Genomic DNA, 26,959 nt, shown 5'->3' on the forward strand with positions numbered 1-26,959 from the left:
TTCCATTGTATATATATACCACATCTTCTTTATCCATTCATCTGTCGATGGACATCTTGGCTCTTTCCACAGTTTACGATTTCTTTTCTGCTACTCATCTTTCTCCTGTCAAATTGGGATCCAAGCACTTGAGCTCCTCCCCCTTTCCTGTGTTGCTCCTCCCCTTCCATGCAGAGCAGACTCCCCCACCTTTTCCTTTCCTTTTTTTTTTTAAGATTTTATTTATTTATTTGACTGGGAGAGACACAGAGAGAGAGGGAACACAAGCAGGGGGAGTGGGAGAGGGAGAAGCAGGCTTCCCGCTGAGCAGGGAGCCCGATGCGGGGCTCGATCCCAGGACCCTGGGATCATGACCTGAGCCGAAGGCAGACGCTTAAGGACTGAGCCACCCAGGCGCCCCCCCCACCTTTTCCTTTTCATCCTCAGGATCTTCTTACCTGCAGATACCCCTTCTCTCCTGCATCTCCCCTCCCCCCCCGCCCCAAGCATTTATTTATTTATTTTAGAGAGAGAGAGAGAGTGCACAAGCGGGAGGGGGAGAGGGAGAGGGAGAGAGAATCTCAAGCAGACACCACGGTGATTAGAGCCTGAGTCAGGGTCGATCTCACAACCCTGAGATCAGGACCTGAGCCAAAGCCAAGAGTGGGACATTTAATCCAACATGCCACCCAGGTGCCCATCTCCTGTATCTTTACATAGCTACCATCCAGTTATCTTAGATATACTCATTATTTTGGTCTTGGGGGGATTTCCTTTCCTTTCTTAGGAGCTTAGCTATTTAAATTTGCTGATCTTATCCATCACTGGTAGGCATTTTTTTTTTTTTTGGTGGGAGCGGGGGGAGGGGTGGTAGAGGACGGTAGGAGTTGCCAGGTTGTGAGAAATGCAATTTCTTACTTAATGAGAGAAGTTGGTGAATAATCCATTTCAACTGTGGTCCACTGGAGCCGTGTTATTCTCTCTCTGTTCATTTTCCACCACCCCCGCAAGACTTGGCAACTCCTCTTGGGAACATGGGGGCAGTCTTTGAAAACGGATCCCTTTGTAAGATTTCGGGAGACTTTGCAACTTGAGTCTGTTGAAGAGCTGCAGTCGTTGGATTCACCTTCCACAGCAAGATTGTTTCTCTTGATGTGCCGAGGATGACATCCAGGCTTCCGTACCCCCTTGACACCCCCCCCACCACCCACCCCTCCCCAAACACACGCTTTCAGTTGGGTCCTTGGCCTTGGTCCTCAGCTTGAGTCTGCCCCCATTTAATTTTTACTTGATACAACTCTCCTGACTCAAGCAGTTTCTCTTTTCGGCAAGAGACCCATCAGCATGCCGAGATTCCACCTCGTAGAATCAGTGTTGGATCTACTCTGCCTGCAAATCTCTGATTACTGTCAAATTAAATTAGATGCCTCCCTTTGCTGATCATTGACTGCCTTTCCCTTAATTTCCCGCTCAGTGTTTCCCATTTCAGTTGTTAGAGATGACGCTGATGTAATCAAGAACGGCATTCCGTTTTCAGTATTATCAAGGCAGAGGTGATAAGTGTCCGGGGTGAAGTAAAAAGCCTGGGGCTGGGGTGGTGCGTGGAAATGGAGCGGGGGGTTAGTGGGGTGACTTGGGGGGCTCAGGGCCTTCACTTGGGGGGTTCTCAGAACCAGCAGAGCGTGGGAACCCAGGTACCCAGTGACAGGGGGGCACATCTGGTGTGCTAGTGTCCTGGGGCTACGTGACAGAGCCCCGCACACTTGGTGGCTTAAAGCAACAGGAATGTATTCTCTCGCAGTTCTGGAGGCCAGAAGTCCAAAGTCAATGTCATTGGCCCAAACTCAAGGTGTTGCCAGGGCCATGCTCCCTCCGATGGTTCTGGTAGCTGCGGGACGCCCTGGCTTGTGGGCCGCCGCCGCCGTCTCTCTCCTCCTTTCCACAGCCTGCTCCTCTGGGTATTTGTGCGAAATCTCCCCCCCGGCCTCTGTTTCATAAAGACACTTGATGCCAGTGTGTATTAGGGCCCACCGGAGGGTCCCGGTTAATCTCATCTCAAAATCCTTCACTTTTTCCGAATAAGGCCCCATTCACACGCTCCAGGGAGTAGGACTGAAAGTCCTTGGGTGGCCGTTATATAACCTACGACAGACAATTGAAGAGCTAAATAAATTATCCTAATAATTATTGTGTGCTCTGTTGAAAAAGGCAGATTGTATTACTGCCGGGCTTTCAGACTATTGTTTGTTCATAGGACTTTTAAGAACTTCATTGCCAGAGGGTGTAATTTTTAAAACATTGCAACACAGACTCAAGCAGAGACAGAATCTAATTGTACTTTTCAGCATCGCTCTTTCTCTCCACCCTCACGAGACAATGGATATGTACATAGGGATATGCGCACGCACACATATGGGTATGCACATGCACACCCATATGTGTGTATATGTGGGTGCGGATGTCTGTGGATGTCTGTGCATGTGTGTGTGTGTGCATGTGTGTGTATATATTTGTGTATATATTTTTTTGGGGGGGGAGGGTCACAAATGAGTACAGTTTTTAAAGCTTTTAATCTAGCATTTCCTGACCTTGTTGGGGCCAAACTACAGCCAGAGTGGGGGGACAGCCTCAGCCTCAGCCTGACTTGGGCTACAGCAGACCCCCAGCTTGTCTGTCCGTTGGCCGATTGTCCCCTCTTAGTCATATTTTTGGATTAAGGACCTGAAAATCCCCCATTAAAATGGGTGAAGGGGTTCAAAAGGCACAAACTTCCAGTTATCAGATAAATAAGTCCTAGGGTTATAACATACAGCATGATGACTATAGTTAACAATACCGTCTTGTATATTTGAAAGTTGCTGAGGCAGAACATCTTAAAAGTTCCTATCACACACACACACACACGCAAGTTATAACTATGTGTAGTGATGGATGTTAACTAAATTTATTGTGGTAATCCATTTGGAGGATCTACACCATCTCAAATCAGTATGCCATCTACCTAAAATTACTGTACTGTTATATGTCAATTTAAAAATTTTAAAAAAATAAGTGAGACTCTGCTCTCCAGAAGAGAGAATAAATTAAGCTATTCACAGCTATTTTTGCATCAGTGGTTAAAAATAAAAAGGTTCAATGATTCGCTCGGGTGGTAACCTGTTGGTCCCTTACTGTTTATGCAGGGCTGCGCGTGATGAAGAGGAGAGTGGTCCCTGCTTCAAGGGCTGAGTGCTCAGTGGGACTGCAGCTGATGGCTGTGGTGGGCCCTAGGGAAAAGGAGAGAAAGCACCCTCTGGGAGGGAGGTGGGACTTGAGTTAGCGGCTTCAGGACTGGGGTGTTCGGATGGGTTGGGGGTGGTGGCATGAACACAAGCTTGGAGGGTAACCCAGTGTGTATTCGGGAGAAAGAGGAGACTGGCTCCCAGGGCAGCTGGGGTTGGCCTGGTTGGAGGAGCTTGAGTGCTGGGCCAGGGAGTGTGGACCTTGCATTGTAGGCAGCGGTGAGTCCCAAAGAGCTTTAAGCGAGAAATCAGAGTTCCAGACCCAGTGATTTTGAGGCAGAGCATAGAGTGACTTCAAGGGCAGCCAAGACAAGCACCAGGGAAAAGGGGTAGGGCATTGATGTCATAGTCCAGGCTAGTGGTGGCCAGACTTAATTATTATTATTATTATTAAGGATTTTATTTATTTATTTGAAAGAGATTGAGAGTGAGAGAGAGAGAGAGAGAGAGCATGAGCGGGGGTGGGGATAGAGGGAGAAGGAGACTCCTCCCTAAGCAGGGAGCCCGACGCGGGGCTCGATCCCAGGACCCTGAGATCATGACCTGAGCCAAAGGCAGACGCTTAACTGACTGAACCACCCAGGCGCCCCCAAGACTGAATTGATTTTTTAATCACAAACCTATGTCAGGAAAAAATGTGTGAACTCCTCACTGCAAATATTGTCTGTCAATCATCTACCAATCATTTATTTTTTGATCTATATCATAACTCTGTACTAATATATTGAGTATATTATGAAAGTTATAAAATATAATCACACAAAAAGGAAATAAATAGAGGTGGAAGAACCACTCTTTGGGTCCCACACCCTGTGGCTCAGTAGCCTTCCACGGATACGTCCCTTGGGTTGTTCGAGTTCCAGGGATGGTGCATCTGGGTGCTGGAGGCATAGTCCTAAATAAACCGGATCAGTGGCGTGGGAACAGAGAGGAAGGAAGGGTGAGGAGGCATCAGCAGAAGGAATCGACATGATGTCAGCGGCTGGTCCCATAGCAAGAGGAGCGAAGTCGTAAAGGGCAAAAACAGTGGTGTGTTTTAGGGCCTGGTGAGCAGGGAGGTGAATGCCACCAAAGGGAAGGGGTGCAGATCTGGCTGGAAAAGACAAAATCCCCCTCCTCCCTCTTCCCCTGCCTTTATGCAAAGCTGGAGGGTCTGTGCATGTGACATGTTGATTGTGAGGGCAGTGACCCAGGAGGGGTGTTCTGTGCGTAGCTGGGATATAGCCCTGGAGCAGCAACCACCAGGATCCTGATGTAGGGCCAAGAGCTAACTTGCACCATAATTCACCAAGGGGAAGAGGAGAACACTGGAGGCCAGAGGGCCTGGTGCAGGGCAGAGAAAGGGCGGGAGAGAGGAGAGGGCATGGCATCCCTCAGGTCCCCAGCCACACCCTAGAACTGAAGATGGGGACAGATTTAGCTCTTTCAGAAATGGAGGTCCTGGGGATCCCAGCCCCTGGATGGATGCTCAGCCTGAGAGGGAGCCAGGAGAGGCCCTTGGCTGGAGTAGAACTTGGCATTTCAGGCTGTGGAAAACCAAGTTCAACACTGACTCTTCACTGCGCCTTCCAGATGACCATTCAAGTTTGCCTAATTTTACTCTCTTCCTTAATAATTGGATCTGGTTCCTGATGTTACACTTTTCCTTTTTCCCCCTGATGCTTATTTTATAAGGGTTTTCTCCTGGTACAGAGAAGTAGCTGTGTACTTTCCTAGGGTCCTTGTGAATGATGAGGGAATAACCTTTGCTCGCGATGTCTGACAACAGCCACGTTCTCGGTGTTTCCTCAGGTGGCCATAAAAGTCATCGACAAGAAGAGAGCCAAAAAGGACACTTATGTCACCAAGAACCTTCGGCGAGAGGGGCAGATTCAGCAGATGATCCGCCACCCCAACATCACCCAGCTCCTTGATATCTTAGAGACGGAGAATAGCTATTACCTGGTCATGGAGCTATGTCCCGGGGGCAACCTCATGCACAAGATCTATGAGAAGAAGCGGCTGGAGGAGTCTGAAGCCCGCAGATACATCAGGCAGCTCATCTCTGCCGTGGAGCACCTGCACCGGGCTGGGGTGGTCCACAGGTAAGAGCCCTGCCCTGCTGCTGATCACCGACTCTGTGCTGAATGGCCGGACAGCGCTTCCGTGTGCTCCACGCAAGGCTGAATGGTTGCAGCGTGCTTTACAGTTCTTCTGCATGTGTCATGGAATTATTTTGTGAGCTGGGTTAATGCCATCGTGGGGTTAAGAGAGTGACATCAGAAGCCAGAGTGCCTGGGTTTGCATCCTGGCTCTGCCCTTTCATAGTTGTGTGACCCTGGGCAAATTAATTACTTAGCCACTCTGAACCTCAATCTCTTCTTCTGTAAAACGAGAATAATAACGATACTTGTCTTATGGTTGGTGTAAGGGTTAATAGATAGAATGCTATGAGTGAATATATGAAAAGTGCTTGGAACCGGGCTTGGTACATAATAAGGGCCATGTTAAGTGTTGGCTGCTCTTCTTATTTGCAAAGTATAATGAGACCAGTTACTCAGGAGCCTGAAAGAAGAATCAATGTTAAGATGGCATGAGATTGTTTTTCAGCTAGTGCTAGGGATGGTGTTTTCACTGTATTTGCCTTATATGTGGTGGTTGCTCAATAGCTGTTTTATTCACCTGAATTGAATCACCATTTAAATTGCGAACTTGCTCTTGCAAGGGAGGGGTGGTTCCCATAAGCCAGACTCACCTTGTGAATGCTTATGAAAATCAAACTTTTTCTTGACCAGTCTGTTCCCTCCTGAGGAGGAGCTCCACAAGGAGAAGGGAATGGGAATAGCATTTTTAGCAATGTTGTCATTTTTAGTTCTGTATTAAAAGAAAATGGAAAAAAAAGAGAGAAATATTTAAAAAGTGGCCCTCTTTTCCTCCCAAGGAAATGTGGACTTCACCAATAAATGCATAGTTCTTCCTTCTTGAAATTATGATTAATAATCACTCTAGGTTGTTGAGAAAAATTAGGGGTCATGTCTCATTGATTATCATTTTAAAAAGCAAGATCAAGTCATGAAATGTGTTATGTGCATGTGTGTGGGTATATATATGTGTATACACACATGCACACGTATGTTTGACATTTTTTTGTATTGAGGTACAATTCACATACAGTGAAATTCATTTTGAAGTGTACAATTCAGCCGTTTTAACATATTGACAGAGTTGTGCAACTCTTATCACTATCTGATTTTGGAATATTTTCATCACTCCAAAAAAAAAGCCCTGTACCCATCAGCAGTCACTCTCCATTCTCCCCCTCCTCCCAGTGCCTGGTAGCTGCTAATCTGCTTTCTGTCTGCCGATTTGCCTGTTCTAGACATTTTGTATAAAAGGAAACAGTATGCGGTCTTTAGGATTGACTTCTTTTTACGTAGCATCATGTTTTCAAGATTCATCCCTAGTGTGCCATCTATCAGTACGTCACTCCTTTTTATGGCTGAGTACTAGTCCGTTGCAGGGAGAGACCACATTTTGTTTACCCATTCATCAGTTTATGGACATTTGGGCTGTTTACAACCTTTTGGCTACTGTGAACGACGCTGCTATGAACCTTCGTATACAGGTTATAGCATGAACATGTGTTTTCACTTCTTTTGTAGAATTCTACCTTTAGGAGCGGAACTGCTAGGTCATATGGCAACTCTGTGTTTGACCTTTGGACCAGACACATATTTTTAAAAATTCAGCTTCTCATGGTGCGTGTTACGTGTTTGAAAGCCACTCAGGTTGTGATCAGCGAAGAAAGCAGCTCTAGGCCTTTCATTAACAGAACTTGTACTCATGGGATTGGATGCTCTGCCCCCTTGTGCATAAGCCTAGGGCCACCGTCGGGGTGGTTCCCTGGCTCAGTCCCTGCAGGTGGATCGTTTCCTCACTGAGGTGAGAGAATCTCTTCGTGTAGTCATGAAATCTCGGTTCATTAGAACTCTTTGAGTTTATATCAGCAAGGAAGGGAACATTCAGAAATTTGAGGTGAATAGCACTATTTTTGGCTCTATCCCACAATACCCTTGTGAAGCCTGTTGTGTCATGGCTCTGCCACGATTAGGAGAACAACGGTGGTGAGTGTGCCTGGTTCTATCTTTGTTTATGGCCATGACAAAGGCAGAAACCTCAGGAATGAATCAGCCGGGATAATGGACTCTGCTGGTCCCAGCAGACCCTGGACGAGCAGGGGAAAACCAGTGAGGGCTGTGCGTGGCTCCCCGGCCTCTCCCGCGGGAAACTCTCAACAAGCCTTTTAAAGTAATTTTAACAAATTCCAATCGCTCTCAGCGCAATTACTGTCAGAATGTCAAAGGAATGAATTTAATAATGTTTTGATAGCAAAGACGGTGCGCTTTTCTTCCTCTGATCTCTGGCGTTCTACTTCTTCCTCTCTCCTTGGAAAGAGATTCGTCAGCCCGAAATGGCAGAGGCTCAGATCTTTTAAAATTAGAGAAGATGGGAAACCTGGAGGAGTTCTTCGTGTTTCTGTCTAGCAATCATGTTAATGAGTGCCAGTGCGCGGGACGTCGGGGGTTAGGTGGGGGAGACGTCACATGAGGATGTTTGTTCGGAAGAGACTCATGGGTGACATTAGCTGAATGACTTGTCTTTTTCCCAGATTTTATAGCGCCAATTTTTAGCATACTTGACCCAGCTTACCGCGGGAGTACTCTTCAGTGTAGCCCCTCTCCATGGTGGAAATTTCTCTCCTATATGCTGCAGAGATGGAATGGACTTTCATAATTATTTTGAAGTTAGATTTTGCAAATGAGTAAGAGAGTATAGTATTTCAGGGGAGGTCCGGAGTCACTCGTTGGGAAGATTTCTGAGCAAATAGATTGGATCGTCCAAAAGGATTTAGGGTGAGTTTTGGTGGCTGTGTATATACAATGATTTAAAGGGCTTTCGGTTATGTGTGTCGGAGGATGCTCTAAATGCGAAGTTCCTGATTAGGCTGATAGTATATCCTTGTGTCCTTTCAGCTTAATGCTTGGCAAAGCCTTCATTTCCTGTGACACGAAATCTAAATATTTAATTATGTACTCAGAACTACTGAAATATCATTTAAAGGAAGCAAATCTTGAAAACTCATGTAAATATTGTAAGTGGAAAGAGAAAAAAGGAAACCAGAGCTCTGTCTAGCAGATTCCCTGAGCTGGCAGAGAAATTCGTCTTAAACTGGACCTGCCAGGACCTTTGTGTCTTTGGCTCTAAAAGGGCCGTGGCTTTTACAAAAGTAGAGTATGGTCTCGTTTCTTCATTACCCCGTGTTAGGATTGCCTGAGATACTCCACGTTTAAGATATGAGGTTTTTTGTTTTTTTGTTTTTTTCTTTTTTCTCTCAAACGTGCTCACCCAGCACGATGCCAAAACCTGATGATTTGCCTATTGTCGATGGAACGTTGACTCTTAACATCGATCAGTGAAAAGTGTGATTATACCGAGAGGCTAATTTGAGATTCATCTGTTCATTCAAAATAACAAAGTCCAATCAAACTGTGCAGACAAAACATCACAGGGTAACACAGTACCGCCCTCCCTAAGCAGGAAGAGACAAGCCTTGGGGCCCCGCGGGACCAGGACGGGGAGACACATGATCAAAGGGAGTGCGAGCCTGTATTTGGACGGACGTCCTCGCCACCGCTCCCAAGGCCATGACCTTACTCATTCATCAATATTGGGAAAGGGCCTTCTGTGCTCAAGAGGAATGCAGCGGACGAGAAGGGGCGCTTCTTTGTTCTCTTGGGCCTGACAAGAAGCACTGGTAGGGTCTTAAGTTCTTTTAACTCTTAGGTTTTCTTGGAGAGGGGAGGGAGGAGAAGGCGGATGAGAAGGGGTAACTTCTGCTCACATCCAGGAACTGTTTGGGATCCCAGGGCCTTCTGCTGAGAGAGAGCACCTATCTGGAGGCGCCGGTGATATATATCAAAGGTTTTGTGTTTCAGCTGGGTTTGGAAAATACGATTGGAAATACGAGATTTCACAAAGCTCTAACGTAGCAGCTTTGTGGAGTGGGGTATCCAGCGGTCAGCGGTGTTGATTCTGAAGCCAGACCTCCCACACCCACGTGCTGGTTCTGCCACTTAAAAGTTGCATCAGGCAAATCACTCAGGCTTTCGTGCCTCCCTACACAATAGGGATAATGGATTATCCACTTCACGCGGTTGTTGTGAAGATTGAATGAGTCGATTCGTGTGAAGTGTCAAAACTGAGACAGTAAGTACTGAGCACGTGTTTGCTCTCATTAGTTCTGAGCCCACCTCATTCATTCTGTGCCTGGGAAACCAAAGCTTGCGTTCTGTGTGCTCAAGGCCTCACGGATGTCCTGGGCTTATACTCATCCCGCTCATCCTTCAGGTCCTCGCTCTAAGCTCACCTCCTCCAGGCGGCTCTCCAGGCTAGGCCCCCCTGGTCATAGACTCACACTGCATTTCTGCTTTGCTTTCCAAACACTTTTCGAACGAGAACTGACTTTGTTTGATATCTGTTTTCTGCACAGGCCACAAGCGAGCTCAGCATTGAGCCTGGTAGGCACACAGCAAGACTTTGTTGAATGCATGAAGGGGAAGTTGAATGAGCACAGCTAGTGTTAGAGTTGGCCCTGGGATGGAAGCGTTCTGGTAGCCAGCTCCGTGTTCGTTCTGGAATATTCCATTCTGTCCCTGGAATTTCGGAGGAGTTTCTTCATTGACTTAGTACCAATTTGTTTATTTTTCAGGTCACAATCTGTAGAGTGGCATCTTTTTAGTGACTGAACAGCTCTTTCATTTTATAAACAGTTCATTTCTGGAGCACTGTAGGAACTCAATAAAAGGTTTCATTTGGAATATATGAATTAGGTACATGCTTAACAAATTATTCTTCTGTTTTTTCAAAATGCCCATATTGTAAGTAAATCAGTGATTAAAAAATCATTTGCTTTTCATACAGTGCTTTTAGAGATAAACCTAACCCAAAAAAACCCTCTTGTTTCCTGCAAAATGCTGATGGCCTTGGGGAGTTATGTGCTTTTCTTGGATGCTTTATTCTTAGCTTATTGCTAAAATCCATCTCCACAGGCCCAAATTTCTCCTCCAGACCTAATCCTGTCTGAGTTTGCTCTGGACACCCCCTGGGCTCCTGCTTCCTGATCTTTCATTTGAGGGCTGATGGCCCCCAGTGCTGTTTGCTTATCACCTGATTAATGACCCGTTCAAGCCTCTTCTGGGCTCTGCAATGCACTTGTCTTAGCACCTTTATTATCCTCGGCTCCAGCCTCTCACCTCATCTCTGCTAGCGGTTGGTTAGCCTCCTGGTTAGCCTCCGAGCGGCCACCAAATGCTTGGGCACATTTTCCCACTTCCTCCTGCTCAGGGCCTGCCAGGCGGCTACTCTTGGGACGCCGTTTTTCACACCAGAATCAGGCGCTCGATGTTTGAATGACTTGCCCAGGGCCACAGGCTGGTCAGTTAGAGAGCCTGTCTGTCCTTGTCCCCAGCTGCTGGGTCTTGCCCTGAGACTGTGCTCAGTGCCTCTGCCCCGGGTCTTCCTGGCTCCTCCGTGGCTCACACCGCCTGCTTTCCGCGGCCTTGAACCCCGGCTGCACCTTGCGCTCAGTTCTTCACTCTCATCTTCTGTCTCCACCCGAGGGGCATGCACTCTGGGGTCCCTTCGTCTAGGCCTGAGGTTTGTTAGGGGCCCGACCTTTCCTTCACTCCCATCCCAGTGTTCACATGCACACTCACACACACCCACACACACATGCGTGCACGCACACACACATGTGCACATGTGCAGCCCCACCCCACCCATATACACACATGCGCACACACGCATGCACGTGCCGCCCACCCACGCACACGCATGCATGCACGCACACACATACAAGCACACACTCTCGCATACATGCACGCACACACAGGTACGCACACACGCACGTGCACACTCACGCTCTACGCTTCCCCAGTACTGCTCCCGGCTGTAGTTGTTTTGAAGGCGCCCAGCAGCTGCTTCCCCTCCCCTCACCCCCTGAGCACCAGGACCCCGTATGTTTGTTATGGCAGCCGGGTCCTCCCTGACACACACCCCTCTGGGAGGGCTGTGACTGGAGTTCTTGGTGGCTAGCCTCCAAACCTTAGAGATTCCATCATTCAAGAAACGAAAGGAGAGTGTGGGTGAATGAGTAGGTGCAGGGGGGGGCGGAGGGGTGTGCTTGGTAGCCTGTGGGTGAACCTTTAATTGTTAGTCCTGTTGGAGCTTGTTCTTTTGAAATAAACTAGAACAAAGGGCTGGTGCTTAGGGCTTTCCCCCTTGGGTCCTCTCAGTCTCTGGAGAAACACCCACCAACCTCGCCCAGTCTCCCCCTTCCCGAAGCACAATACACCCGGGTAACCAAGGTCAGGTCTGCAGAGCGCTGTGAAGAGAGACCCTTGGGCATTTCTCCCAGAACTGCCCAGTTTCCAGAGAAGACTCTGTGCCTGAACCCTGGGAGGCCTTTTCTGGGCTGGCTCCCTCCTTTGTTCCCAAGACACATGGTAATTTCCTTTAGTAAATTCCCAAGACACATGCACCCCCCCACCACCCACCCCAGCATTGGCCAGGTAACCCGGTCCTCTGGTGCCCCCTTATATTAGGGCACGCCCTGTCCCCTTTCTTGCTTGTCCTGACTCCTCTTTGAAGCTCCTTTGGCCAAGGAAAAAGCTGTTTCCCCCCATCCAGGGGCCTTTTTCTTCCCTTCCCTTTTTTTCCTGTGTTACAAGTTTACTCTGAACTTCCAGTCTGCCTGCCACAAGGAGAAACTCCTCACACTGCAGGACCGTGGGAAGAGCCTCCTACTTCTCTCTCCCCTCTATAAAGTGATTAATCAGATCCAGGAGCATTACTGTGAAATTGAGCATTGCCTCCATCAAGTGCGAACCAGTCAGCTGTCCAGAACCTTCCTTCCCCTATGTCAAATCTGACACTTAACAGAGCCAAATATTTTGTTCTTGGTGGTGAAACTAGGGTAAGTACAATGCTTTTCACATGGACCACGGGGAGGTTTTCTGGATAACAGAGGCCTACCAGTATTTTCTTGATACGCTCACACTAAAACCTTGTGAATAGATTCATCCCTCTTTTATTATTCAAAGAGGTGTCTCTCAGTTCTGTGGTCTCTTGGGAATATTTTGTGGCCTCTTTGGTCATTGCCGATTAGCTGGGCAGAGGCTCTGAGTGGCCCACTGTGCTGAATGGGACTCATAATTAATTTCAGGGGTAAGGATGCTCCCTCGGCAGTGAACATCCTGGGTGAGGCCACTTGACTGTAGCCATAACATTCCTAGGACTGATCTCCTAGGAAGGGGAAAAAATCCCAAAAGCTACTTTTAAAGAATTAATAAACTTTATTTTTTACAGCCGTTTTAGGGGTTACAGAAAAATGTGCTGAAACTGTCGAGTTCCCACATGCCTTCCCATCCCCCCTTCCACATTGTTTTCCCTGTTAATATCTTGTTAATAGCGCAGGACATTTGTTAGGATTGATGAACCGAAACTGATAGATCATTAGTAACTAAGGTCCACAGTTTACATTAGGGTTTGCTCCAGTGGTGTATAGTTCTGTGGGTTTTGACAAATGCATGATGTCACGATCATAAAGAATAATTTCACCACCTATATAAAAAAAATATGCTCCACCTATTCAACCTCCTCCTCCTCCCTCAGGCTGTCAGGGATCTTGTTACTGTCTCCAGAGTTTTGTCTTTTCCAGAGGATCTATGGTTGGAATTACACAGTGTGTAGCCTTTTCAGATCGGCTTCTTTCACTTAGAAACATGCATTTGGGGCACCTGGGTGGCTCAGTCGGTTAAGCGTCTGCTTTTGGCTCAGGTCATGATCCCAGGGTCCTGGGATCGAGTCCCGCATCGGGCTCCCTGCTCAGCGGGGAGCCTGCTTCTCCCTCTGCCCTTGCTCCTCCCTCCCTGCTCATGCTCTCTCTCTCTGTCAAATAAATAAATAAAATCTTTAAAAAAAAAAAAGAAAAGAAACATGCATTTGGCTTCCTCCTTGGCTTTTCATGACTTGATAGCTCATTTCTTCTCATTGCTGAAGAACATTCCATTGTCTGGGTGGACCACCGTTGGTTTATCCATTCACCTACTGGACAGGTTGGTTGCTTCCAAGTTTTGGCAATTATGAATAAAGCTGCTAGGAACATTTATGTCCACACATTTTTGACTCTTTTGAGCAAATACCTAGTCAAAAAGGACTTCTAAAAATATGATTTTAAAGCCTTTCTTCCTAACGAGTCAGAAGGAGAATGTTGTCCTCCTCCTTCTAGATATCTTTCGAAAGACAAGGCAGGAGGTAGAACTAGATGAAGCCAAAAGCAGTTGAATGTTCCTTTAATTTGGGTGGATTAGGTTCACTCATCTCCTGGACAGAGACTAATGGAGCTCACCTTTAACTAGTCATGGAATCTTTAGGCAGTTAGATTGGTTATTGCTGAAATCTTTTAGGCACATTGACAGAAGGGTCATACAGGGGCAAACAACCGGTGAACAGGTTTGTTCTGAGCATTTGCTTCAGGGGCTGGAGTAGGTTACTATGGGATGCGGTGGGTAAAAATGAAAACCGATTTCATTTTTTTCATTTTGCCTAATAATTACATTTTATACTTCCTCCCCTGGTTTTATGACATTTTCCCGATTTCCCAAAAGTGGGCATTTTTTTTTTCTTTTGCATTTTTTCTTATTTTTAGTCTCCCATTTATATCATTCTTCTAATCATTGTGGTTGTTCTCTAGCTTTTATGGTCCCAGAATTATCCAGCTTAGCTTTACAATTCTTGGCAATTGCTTTCTTATACCTCACCTCTTTAAATTGTTTTTCTCCATAGTGTATGTTCTGAACCAAATTTCTCCTTCAGTGCCTTAGTGTGGCTTCCATTCTTTCCAGGGAAGGAGGTTTAATTTCGCTAGAAACAAACTGTGGCCTTCCTTTAGATTTAAATAGCACTGCTGCTTTATAATCAGTTTTCACAGGGTAACAGTTTGGGCTATTGCTGGCCCACTGTTTTGTGTGCGCATGCTGGTTTTTTGGAATTACCGTATATGCTTGAATATAAGGTCAGATTAGAGCATGTCCTGGTTCTCCTCCGAAAAGAGGATGTGTCTCACCTGGACTCACTTATGACTCAGGGAGCTCGAGAAACCTCCCAAGGAAATGGATAGAAGGGGAGGCCAGGACGTTTTACATGGCTTTAATAATAACTTCTAGCGATATGACCTCACCACTGTGAGGGCTTGGGAGACAACTCTAAAAACAATTCACTGAGTAGTTAATTTATATAGAAATTTTAAATGGGCGCTTATTATTTACATGGCTTGTGATAAGATTCCAGCAAGAGATTTAAAAAGTGCTTTGTGACAAACATCCAGTCAACTTTAAGATCATGCTACTCTGGTAATATGGCACAAAGACTGTCAGCCTCCTCCTGGCTGTGACAAGTTTCAGTGACACTGTTTCATGAACTGTGAAGGTGTGGGAATAATATTTCTAAAGTTAATGTTATGGCATATGCTCTTAAACACGATAGTGCAGCTTTGTAGATAGTCGTTTGATCATTCCATTGCATTTTAAAAATTTATATACTTTTGTTTTCCAAAAAGCCTTTACTGAGGGACAGAGTCTTCCCATTGGAAAAATGAGGGGAAGATTATTGTATATTTGGGGTCATCCTGCATTTGGACATACATGATACCCTTTAAAGGCTGACATAGTTTATAATAGTCTGTGTATTGTTTCAGCTGGATCCAAGTGAAAGGATCCAATTCTTCCTCCCACCTCCCAGTTGGTGGGTGCATGTGGATTGGGGGATATCCATATGCCCTAGCTGCAAGTTTCAACTCAGACCTCCTTGCTCATCCAAGTGTCCAGCCCTAACACTACCAGCCGCCTTCCAATTTTGAAAGATATTGGATGCTTTTTAAAAGAGCTCACCTTTTTCTGCACTTGACTTCTTCCTATCTTGAAATGCTTCCCAATGCTTCCCTTCCTTGTTCCTGGGACAGCAGTGTCCCCGACTTCCCTCCTCTCCCCCACATTCTCTCCCTGGGCAATCTCATGTCCTTTCCAGGCTCAGCTTCCCCTCCCCGCCGTACTGAGGTTGAAAATTGGTAGTTTGCAGGCCATGTCTTGCCAGCAAGGTTGGCCCATGCAGCGGTGGTTGTTACTGTTTTGAAATGTGAATTTGTTGCCAGCATTTAAAAATTGGGATAAAATCCAGATTTCTAGTTCCTCTTGGAGAAGAGGATGAGCTGCTACGGCTGGGACCGAGCTGTGAGCATCTGTCCCCGTGAAATGGGACACTGCTCTCCGTTTACTAAAAGCCCTAGCAACTGCTCCCTTTTGTCTCACGACTTTGATGTAGTGTTGTTTGCTTATCATGATTTCACTATTCTATTCTCTTCAGTAGAGATATGAGGAAAAAGGATTTCTTTTGCCTGTGCCTCTGTTCAAAAGTGGGAAAAATAAAAAAACTGTACCAAAAATGCCGTGTGTTTCAAAACCATGGAAGGGAACATGGTGTGTGTGTGTGTTTGTAAGAGAAGAATGTTCTTATAGATCTAATACTCAAGGTGTGTCTGAGTTGACAGCTTAAAGATGCTTATTCTGTAATCATCAACTTAGATGGTTTTGATGACCAAATGTATACTTTTGCCCATGTTTTTTCCTTCTGAAATCCAGAACGATCTCTTTGGTAATGTAGATTCATTTGTATTTACTGAGTACCTGGGATGTGCAAAGGTCCTGGGGCTGCAGTGGTAAGCAGGGCCGCCATGTTTCCTGCTGCCATGTTTCCTGCCGGCTAGGAGCTTACAGTCGGCTCGCACAGATCCTACAGGCACCCCACATTCAGCATGAACCTGAGTGCAATTCTCCCTTCCACTCTTCAAGTCCCCTCAGTGTCAATGATGAGAGTCACCCACAGATTGATTAACAATCTTCATTCCATCTGCAAACTTAATTCCTTTTGGGTATGTAACATTAACATTCACTCGGTTGTAATACCAGGCATTAGGAGCCAACATCTTTGGAGTCCGTTTTTCTGCCCACCATGATATCTGCTTGCTTAAATGGATGATCACCTGCCAATTTGTGGATGACACTTGGGCTCCATGCATGGAGTTTGAAGGACTGATAAATTATGTTAGCTTTCAATTTATTTATTTTTTTTGGCTGCTTCCCCCGGCTGGTGTTGTTCACCAGCTCACAAACACGTGGCCACATTTGTATTTCCCTACCTGTTTGGGCAGCGCCTGTCTTGAATGATTCTTCCATTCTCTCCCAACCTTGTTTATTTAAATTCCAAGTTTCAGCTTTGATCCCACTCCTTCCGGAAACTTCTCATGATGTGTTCTGCCCTCAGTGCTCTCTGTTTTTCTGAAATCCTTTGGCTTTTTCAGCCTGCAACAATTAATTGTATCATATTTATAAATATTTACTTATCGATTGTGGAGTTTTGGCAGGAAGCTTTTGGGCTGGTTCAAAGTAGCTCTCAAACAGTTCGTTTGCCTTCAGAAGCAAAATGTCATTCCACGATTTCAAATGCCTATCTGAAATATTCTGTGGTTTTGTTTATTTCAGGGACTTGAAGATAGAAAATTTGCTACTAGATGAAGACAATAACATCAAGCTGATTGGTATGACTTTTTTTTTTTTTTAAGCAAGATTGTCCTTTAAGTGTTGTGTTGTCAATTCTCAGTTATTTATTGCTGGATTATTGACTTTGAAAATTATTCATGATCTATTTCTAATCCCAGACAATACTCTAGGCCACCTCCTTTTACTTCCAATATTTAATAATGGTTTTGAATGAAAATTAATTTTAATAATAAACATAATTAGGAAGGTAGAAATACTGTAAAGTGACCATAAAATTAATTTCACAGCTACAAATAAGTATTGGTTGGTTACGTGTTCTGTGGATTATTCAAACTTCAGCTTTGCATAAACTCAAGTGGATCCTAATTTTTATAGGGGTTATTTTTATTTTGGTTAACCATAAAACTTCTTAAAAATAGTGGAAAATAGTTTAGTTCAGAAGTCCTACTCTTAGCTTAGCCATGGCTTAATTCCCTTTCCATGAATATCAGAGCGCTGAAGTCAAAGGGAACCCAGCTAACCTTCCGTTTTTATTATAATCTTTATCGAAGCCCCATTGTATAATTGTGCAGAGAGAAATCCCCACAGAGGGATAATTTAGAAGGAAGGTAATCAGAAGGAAGTTCCAGGATAGAGTGAGTCATAATTGGTTCATAATTCAGGGTCCATAAGCGAGTTCACTCCATGACTCATTTTCTAGAAGAATTCCTTTTTGTTTGCCTGTATGATTGCTCTTGGCAAAAGTCTCATGGCATCATTTTTACACCCAGATGTGAGCATCATCATTGGTTCCTCTCTTTTCTTTCTTTTTCCCACCTCAGGTGCAAGTAATTTTTTCCATCTCAATGGCTTGAAAAGGCTTTATATTAGGAGAAAAGAGAGGGATCAGTAGAACGTTGTGAATTTAACTCTCCTACCCGAGAAGGAAATTTTGTTTGGCAACTACTAAAAACCATCTCTAGACTCTCTGAAACATGTCATTCAAATAACCAGTTAGATTCCCTGGCTCCCAAAACCGGACTCCTTGGCTGGCTGATTAAGCACCGCCGACGGGTGTTAATGAGCGAGCATACCGATCCTTAGAAAACTACTAACAAGAGGAAACCATTTTTTTTTTTAATTTCCCTCAAAAGATTTTAAAGATCAGATGCTTTAAAATGGACAATTCAAAGAATTTTCTTTTTATCCTGTCGTTTCACTGTCGTGTTTCGGTTGTCCCAAGGGCCAAATACAGAGGCATAAAACAAGACAGACGTTGAAATGCCTGTAGGATGTCTTACTGGTCCTGGTTTCCGGGATCTGTATCATTAAACAAAGGCCCGTCCTGGTGGGGGGCGAGGAATGGAGGAAAGAAGATTGTTGAGATTCTCTGGCAGGCTGACCTGTAACTTGTCTTCAGAAAACGTGGAGGTGACAGAGACAGGGTTGCCCTAATGGCAACAGATTGTAAGAAAACAGGCCACGTGAAGGCCGGTTGTCCATTATAGTAAAAGTTCAAATAATTTAATTATTTGAATTAATTCCCCCGTGCACCATCCAGACTGAGGCTGAAGCAGGTCACCAGGGCGTGGTTTCCGTCTCCTAACCTGGTGCTGCTCCTATTGCCCCTTTCCTTCCCTCTTGCCTCCCTTCCCCTTGGGCCTTGCTCTCTCTTTCTTCCCAAGCTATAGCCCTAGACGATCATGTATGACACTAGAAATGTACTGTGGAATGAACAGTGTTGAAAAGCACAGCTCTTTGTATTGGTTAGAAGTGTGCTCAGAAGATTCTGGAAGAACCAATCTCTGTGAACAGTGGATTCGTTTCTAAGTAGCTCACAGATTGGCCACCTGACAATCCCTCTTAGAGAGGACCTGTGCCAATAAGAGGAGGACATGCTCTCCATACGTGAGAGCCCACGGTTCCCCTTGAGGAGAGCGGGATGGTGGCTCTTTGGATTCACATGCCTCAGAGTCTCCTCCGCTCAACATGGCGGCCACTGGATTGGCACCCAAGCCCGGGACACCAAGTGGGTTCTGTCAGAAATGAGGTATCAGAGACCACAGTTTCCAAGACCGCTGGCAAGGAGGCTCTGATCATTGGATTTCCCGTTATTTGAACTTTTTATGTGGCTCCCAGTTCCCTCATGACCAGCATAAACCAAAAGGCCTACCTTACACCTGAAATCCAAAGAGACATTATAGTACCAGAGAGGACAACTGGGAATTGCCTTGTGTTTACCAATATCCGATTTTCCCCATTTTTTCCAGTGGGTCAATCACGAAGCTAGTGGTGGGCGCTGGACGGAGGGAAGACCCAGGGTCTTGTGCGTTTTCTTGCCCCTGGGTCGGGCCATTTGGATCCAATGTTTCTATGACTGTCTTTTTGCAACTTGAAAGCTCTTTGAACCTTTTCTTCAAAGGAATTACCTAGTTATTTTTCAAAGATGGATTATAGCTATTTCCATTTCCTCCTATAATAGTTTTCCTTCTTTGGAATAATTTGATTTAAGTAAATTTACTTAAGCCCGGTCCGCCATGTTTCAAATAAACTAGAGCTAACTGGGAATAAGATCTGATTTAATCAAGATTTTTTTTTTCCCCCTTTCAGAAAAAGCGGTCTGATATTTGATCGTTCAGAACAGTTTTGTACTTCAGTTTCCCACAGCAGCGTTCCCTGGGGCATTTTGTGAGATTCATTTTGCGGCTCTCTGAGGATAGTGGGCTTCTCTATTTACCAGATCTAATTGGGGCAGACCTGGGTAACACCCCGGGAAGTGGACTTCTCTCTAATTTCACTGTTCTAATTATAGACACGTGTGTAACATTTTAATAATTACCCTTATGGGTGTGAAAAGGACCGGTTATTTCTCTACAATATATTTTAAATGAAACCCTTCTGGTGAGGTCAACATTAAGTCATTTAAAATGCAGATCTTCTCTCCTTCCTCACCAGATCAGCTGCTAATTTAACTTCTTGAAACTGTGCTTGAGACAAGGCAAGGCACTGTGTTCTCCAGCTTGCCTGGAAGCAGGGAGGGGCGGGGTGGGGGAGGTGGTGGTGGCAGGATAGAGGGTCGGGGGGTGACCTGGTCTCTTATCTCGCCCTGCCCTCTTGGTGTCCAGCAGTTCTTAACAGACCCCAGTCCAGGAGTGGAGGGAGTGACCTGAAGGAGGCAGTCCTTTGCTGTGAATGGCACCCTGCTGAGATTAGACACAGAGTCTTTATTTAATGTCAGAAATCTAGAGAGGACTTTACGGGACTCCTAGGAGATCGGGCCTCTAAAGTGACTGCGAAACTTCCCTTAAAATGCTGCCCCCCAAACAATGTAATCTTTATTCCATGGTGCTCTTTACGCATTTGTTGTTTTATTAAAATTCCTTTAGGATGATTTGCAGACCCAACATACTTAAGCAACCATCCAATTTCAAGCACGCTATGATTTTTCCTCTTACAAAAATATTCGCCCTCCCCCTTTTTTCCTGTGTCAGCGATACTACAGGGGTCCGAGAGGTCTGAGAACAGGGGCCCTCAGATCCTTTGGCACAGAGATCTCCTCTCAAGATGGGAAGCCGGGGGCCCCGTGGCTCCTGTAGGAGCCTTCTTGGGCAGGTTATGTGGGACCTACTGGTGTGGACTGGGGGGGAGGGGTGTAGGCTGGGGAGGAAACAGGGGCTGGGTCGGGGGGAAGAGTAGGGAGCAAAAGGAAGTTACGAGAAAAAAAACATGGAATCATAAAAAAACAAAAGCAAAGGAAGAGTTACATGTGTCCACATGCAGCATCCCCTGGTGGTTTGCCAATCCCTAGGGTAGGTTCTGGTTCTCCATCTCCAAGCTCAGAGCCTTGAAGAGTTTTTGGAGCTCTCTCTTGGGGAGGGGGCTCTGTTTGGGAAAGCTCCTTCATGACACAGTCTCAGCCAGCGACTGTGGGGAGAATTTCTAGTGGTGCATCTTGACCCGTGGTGTGAGTCACTCGATGGACTTAGAGTCACTTCACGTCCCGTCCTGTGTTTCTCTGTTCCTGAGCTTTCCTGAGCGGTTATAGCAGTCAGGCGCTTGCAAGTGGAGGCACATTAGTCAAGGAGAAAACACAGTAATGAAAGCAGGTAGAAATCCTACCGTTGAGAAAGGACAAGGGTTTTGTTCAAGACATGGAGCCAGTCTCTGGCCACTGAGCCCTGTGGGCAGAGTCTCCTGTTTGGGGGACGAGAACCATAATACTCACGTTGACGCTCAAAGGAGAAGCAATGATCTGAATTCTGGGGATCAGCAAAGATATCAGATGGGGACAGAACGCTGACAACTCTGATTACCTGTCAGTTGCAGTATCCTGAGGATCAAAAAAGTAAACACGAAAGAAAAGGTGTACTGGACCCAGCGAGCTTTGGATGCATCGGGCTCTTCTTTGCTTTTCCCATTTGCCTCCATCATCCAAGAACAAGGCAACGCTAGGAGGTCGCTTAGTCCAGTTCTCATTGCTGTCTTCCTGACGTTAGAGTTCCAGCCAACATTCAGCATTGTCTAAATGGTCGGGGGTACAGTTTTCCCTCTTCCAATCCCCACACATCGCTACATGCACCAGGAGCATTTTTAAAAGACTTGCATGAAATTAAAACACTGAGCCGGAAAATGTCAAGTCTACATGGGGGGATCGCATGTCACCCGGGGTGACGCTGACCCTAGCCAGAGGAAATGGATCTTCCATCAGCGTTTCCCCACGTGACCTCTTGGAAGCCAGATTGCTGACTCCGAGGCCTCTGCTCGTTCTCTCTTCCTGCCTTTAGTCCTAGAAAGCGAAGCCTCTCTTTTTCCTGGATGACTCATTTGCAAGGTTTGATGAAAATATGTTTTGGTTCAACATACTTTTAGCTCTAGCTGGATTTTACAGTGAGGCCTGATATAAAATGTTTCCAGGCTCGAGACCCCGTATCCAGAGGTTATGGTCTGCAGCTGCTTGGTGCTCCTTTGGGATGCTAAATGATGTGTCAGCCCGAGAGAATGTTTCCTTTCCTGCTGCCCTCTGGTTGTTAGTTTTTTGGTTTTTTTTTTTCCTTCTTCTGTTTCACAGTTTTCTAATTTGGAGCTGGTTTTGTCTTCCCCTGTTTGCAGACTTTGGTTTGAGCAACTGCGCGGGGATCCTGGGCCACTCCGACCCGTTCAGCACACAGTGTGGCAGCCCAGCCTACGCCGCACCTGAACTTCTCGCCAGGAAGAAATATGGCCCCAAAATCGATGTCTGGTCCATGTGAGTGATGGAGCTTATAAAAGGGAACTGTCGTGTCCGCTCTCCCTTTCTTATGAAATAACCTTTGAGTATTCGATGACAAGGGTGTTGTGTTACCGGCTCTGGGACAGATATCCGGCGATTCTTTGGAGCCCGGCTTTCCACCTCTGTTCCTTCTGGTCGGTTCTCCACAGACCACCAGAGAGGCTTTTGCCAAAATTCCTTCCGTTGCTGGGGAGACAAGAAAACAAAGTCCTGAGCTCACGGAACTCACATTCTGATCTCACGAGTCACTCCTGTGATTCCCCTGCTTAAAATTGTCCTGCAGCTTTCCTTTGGTTCCAGAAGAAAGCCGCATGCGTCTCCTACCCCACCCTCCGCTCTCGATTCCTCAGGCACGTTGGCCTCTGTTTCATCTTTCCCACCTCTGGGCTTTGCACCTGCTCTTTCCTGGGTCTGGAATGCCATTTCCTGGCTCTTCAGGTGGCCTGTCCACTCCCACATTCCAGTTTTAATCCAGTGCCCCCCCTGCAGAATGCATCGCTGAGTTCCCTGTCAGAAAGGCCCCCACGATTCTGTCTCCTCACCCTTGCAAATCCCTCACTAGCACCCATGGCGGCCTGACATTTTATGGCTTGTGAATCCATTTAGTGTGTGTCTCCCTAGTCGGGAAGGATGCTGCAGGAGGATGGGGACCTTATGGGTCTGCTTCGCCAGGGTCCCGCACAGGGTGGGCCACCAGGGGCAAACTCAGTCACCACTGAAGGGATGAGTCGGGGGTCTCTGCAGTGTTCCTGAGTCCGGATCCCCACGGTCCCCACGCCGAGTGAGCCCCTCAGCATCAGGTGTGAATGGGACGGGGAGCCGTGCAGGGTCCTGGATTCTGGGGTAGGGACCGAGTTCCTCACCGAGGGGAAGTGGGCTGCAGACAGAGAGTGGGCTCCTGATTAAGATGGAATTTGGCGATGAGGACAGCTCATTTGAGCCCAGAATGTGTTGATTCGGTACATTTCTGGAATTGCCCTGCTTCTCTCCCTTCTTGCTACACATCCCTCGTCCAGACTGGAGAAAAGCTAACATTTGCCGCATGCTTGGTGTATGGCATGCACCATGGCACTTAATTTTCACGGTAACCCAGTGAAACTGTTACTCTCTGGTATCCCCATTTTATGGGAGAAGAAACCCATTGCAAGAGACATTAAGAAAATTTCTTAAGGTCACGGGGCTACTAAGTGGTGGAGCTGGGGTTTGAACCAGGCAAACTCCAGGGTCTCAAGATAAAGGACTGAATCCTGAGCCTGGCTCCATTGCCTCGTGGGAAGCCATTCTCCACATCCGTTCTCTAGCGGGCTCCATGTCGTTTCCTCTCCCTTGCATGTGCTGTTCCCTCACCCAGGGATTCTTGTCCCTGCTCCTGTACACCTTCTCTTTCCCTCTTTTTTTCTGGGATTCCACTTCCCCAGGGCAGCCCTCCCTGCCTCCTACAGGCTGACTTGGAGCCTCTGGTGTCTCATCTGTTCCCTGCGCCCCGCTCCGCGGGCTCTCACCCCATGGTCACGGCTCCCCTGCCCGAAGCCCTGCTCTGCAGGCCGATGGGGCAGGACAGCGGGCACAGAGCCGGGGCTAGAGAAAGGAGGGAGGGGAGGGAGGGACAGAAGCCACAGGGTCAGGGGCTACCGTTGGCAGAGGAAGCAAACAGAGCGAGGGAACCCCGAGGGAGGGTCTAGAAGGGAAGGGAGCTCAGGAGGTTCCAGTGGGAGGTGAGGGGAACTAGAGCCCAGCATGAGGTGCTGAGGACAAGAGAATTCCTGGGACGTGGGCGCAGCTGGTCACAGGTTAGTGGGGAGTCAGCTTCTGTTCCTGGGGAGGGCTGGGTGCTCTGCGTTAATTATCCCCTTTGATCCGCAGGACAGCCAGTGAGGCTCTCTCGTGCCCATTTTACAGAGTAAGTGGTGGAGATGCACTTTGCACTCACGGCTCTTCAGCCAGAAGCCTGAGCTCCCAGTGACTTTCCTGACCCCTCAAGAGGAGGTGTGGTTAGGGCTACAGCTGGAGTGCTTATGGCCCCCAGGGGGAGGGTGCTGGGGGGCCGCCAGAGTGGGTGGGAGTGGTAGCAGGAAGCCCCGGTAGAGGAAGCCTTCTCCTCGAGGTTCCCTGGGTCGTTTGGCCAGCATTGCTGACTCACAGGCTCTTTATTCTGGGCCCAGAGGGCCTCAGAATCCTCCTTAACACAGCCATCAGAAAGCACTGCCAACGGATCAGAGTCGATACTTGAGGTGAAATCCATTCTTGGTCCCTTTCAATGCTTAAGAATTCTCACACATGTCTGGCACATGTAAATACTTACTGAGGGATGAATATAAATGTTAGAGTCTATAATCACCTTCTCTCCTTAACAGTTAGGGAACTCACTTATGCTAAATGGAGAGCTATACAAGGGACCATTTGTGCACCAAAAAAAAAAAAAAAAAAAAAAAAAATAATAATAATAATAATAAATAAATAAATAAAAAGGCTATGGAGCATAGAGAGCCTGAAAAGCCAAGAGGTTCAGAAGCGTGATTTAGCTGGTGGGGTGGGAGGCGTAATGACCATGGGGAAGAGAAGCTGGCAGCTGGAGAGCAGGTCTTGCTCTCTCGGGGACCGAAGGATAAGTGTCATCACGAGCTGTCATGGTGACAAGGCTCAGCCTATGAAGGGGGACCTTTCCACTCCATGGCTGGCAACCCAGGCAGCTCCTCACCGTCTAGAAGTGTTGGTAGAAGGGAGGAGCCTTGTGGATTGTCAGAGCCCCAGGGGAGGTCCTGGGCACGTTTCACCTGCGAGGGACCTCTCTCTCGACCCCTTGTGCTGACTGTAAGATGGGAAGAAATCATTTCTCCTGTCTGGGGAGATCCAAGGGGAAATGGAAAGCACCAGCTGCAAAAGGCAGCACCGTCTGAGGGTCACGTGTAAGCTCACACTTTGTCCCTGGCCCTCCTGTCAAGTCCCTGGACTTGGGAAAGAAATCCACAGTTAGGGACCCCAGGTGCTCTATTTCTCAGTTTGGGGGACCCCATGATTCAGATAAAGGGGCCTGGTCTCCTGCAGCTGTGGTGTCCCCACGCATCAGCCAGAAGGAGTGGCTCCACTCGGAAGGTGGGTTTAGAGGAGGGAAGGCGGAGGGGAGCTGCGGGAGGGATGAGGGTGACCCAGAACCCTCGCTTCCCTCCTCCACCCCGGCTTCTGCCACCGCTGGGCCCTCTGGAGCTGCTGGACGTTTCTTCACTCACCTCCCACTTAGTTGCCTTTTTTTCCCCCAAGAAGGTGATACGCAGCTTCCGGTCTTCTGAAAAGCTCTCGTCAGGCCTCATTCTTAGTCCTGGTGCCAGAGAGTAATGTATGGGAAAGTCTTTGACAAATAGTAACACACCATACACACCTTGGTCTTTTCAGTTGATTGTGGCATCGCTCTGGAGGCTGATGGGTGATCTCTAGGTAGACCAGAAACTCCGTGTGCTAGTGCCCCGTGGTGGGGAGTTGTGGTGGAGATTCTCACCCTGTTTAGCCATGAAGGACCCTGTTTTATTCTAATAAATGAAGTTTCCCTGGAGCAAGATTGGTTAGCTGACCCTGGAACATTCTCTAGCGGATGAGGCCACAGGACCCATGCCTAATTCACAGGGATGGCATCAATTAGGCCCCTTTTAAAAGCTGCTATTGATAAAGCTTAAAAAGCAAAAAGAGGCCACGTGAGGAACAGATAGCTTACCAGCAGTTTGTTCATTTGGCAGATATGTGTTGAGCCAGGTGCTGTGCCGAATTCTGAGTGCACAGCAGGGAGTAAAATAGCCAAGCAGCCTTGGTCGGTCCTTGCTCCCGCAAAGATCGTTATTAATGCTCATGTACCTCGGACTGAGTGACAGGCGGTGTTCCAGGGGCTTTGCAAGTATTAACTCATCTTGTCTGCCTAACAACCCTTCAAGGGAGTGCTCTGTGATCCCACTTTACAGATAAGGAAACTGAGGCCCGAAGAGTCTTGGGCCCTCACCCAAGTGGCACTGATAGGGGGTATAGAGCCAGGATTTGACCAAGCTGGCTTGACTCTAGAGTTTGTCTTAAATCGTCACTCTTCACTGCTTCTACTTCTACTATGTTGTGCTTCCTCTCCTGGGGTTTCCATTCTAGTGGGGCAGACGGTTTTTAAACAAGCTGTAAGCTGGGTGTGGGAACGGCTATGGAGAAAATGGGTGGGATGCAGTGAACGAGGATGGGGGTGGTGGCCTCCAGAGGAGGAAATCTCAAAGCCAAATCCTTAGGATGAGTCGAACTGAACTCTGGGGAGAGGGAGGTGTCAGGAAGGAAGGCCTGAGACACAGGGAACAGGATGTGGCAAAGCCGGGGTGGGGGTGGGGTGGTGTGGGGAAGTGTGGGAAGGGGTTTGGGTTTCACCCTAAAGGTTATAAGAAGCCACTGGAAAATTATATAAGCAGGTGGGTAACAACATGTTATGGATTGAATTGGGTTCTCCCCTCGAATGATATGCCAGAGTCCTAACCTCCAGTGTCTCAGAATGTGATGTTATTTGGGGAGAAGGTCTTTACAGGGGTAACCCAGTGCAAATGACGCCATAAAATCCAGTATGACAGATGTCTTTATAAAGGGGGGAAATTGGGACACAGAGAGACACAGCGAGGACGCCATGTGGGGCTGAAGGCAGAGCTCATGGTACCGCATCTCCAAGGTAAGGAACACCAGATTGCCAGAAACCACCAGCAGCTCTGGGAGCAGCATGGAACAGGTTCTCCCTCCCAGCCCTCAGGAAGAACCAACCCTGCCGACTCTCTCGGCTTGGACTTCGAGCC

At 47.1% G+C, this 26,959-nt stretch overlaps 1 protein-coding gene across 1 annotated transcript in view; it reads left to right on the forward strand.

Annotated features, from left to right (window-relative positions):
- The window catches only part of HUNK (hormonally up-regulated Neu-associated kinase), a 101,612-nt gene that overhangs the window by 36,527 nt on the left and 38,126 nt on the right, over positions 1–26,959 (forward strand). Inside the window, exons 2-4 of the mRNA XM_081799304.1 lie at positions 5,052–5,344; positions 16,895–16,950; positions 22,001–22,136. Coding sequence (XP_081655430.1) covers positions 5,052–5,344; positions 16,895–16,950; positions 22,001–22,136 — 485 coding nt within the window. The remainder of the gene's footprint in view (positions 1–5,051; positions 5,345–16,894; positions 16,951–22,000; positions 22,137–26,959) is intronic.

This window comes from Leptonychotes weddellii, chromosome 1 (genome assembly GCF_054177405.1).
Source record: "Leptonychotes weddellii isolate Sample4059 chromosome 1, ASM5417740v2, whole genome shotgun sequence".
Taxonomy (NCBI): Eukaryota; Metazoa; Chordata; class Mammalia; order Carnivora; family Phocidae; genus Leptonychotes; species Leptonychotes weddellii.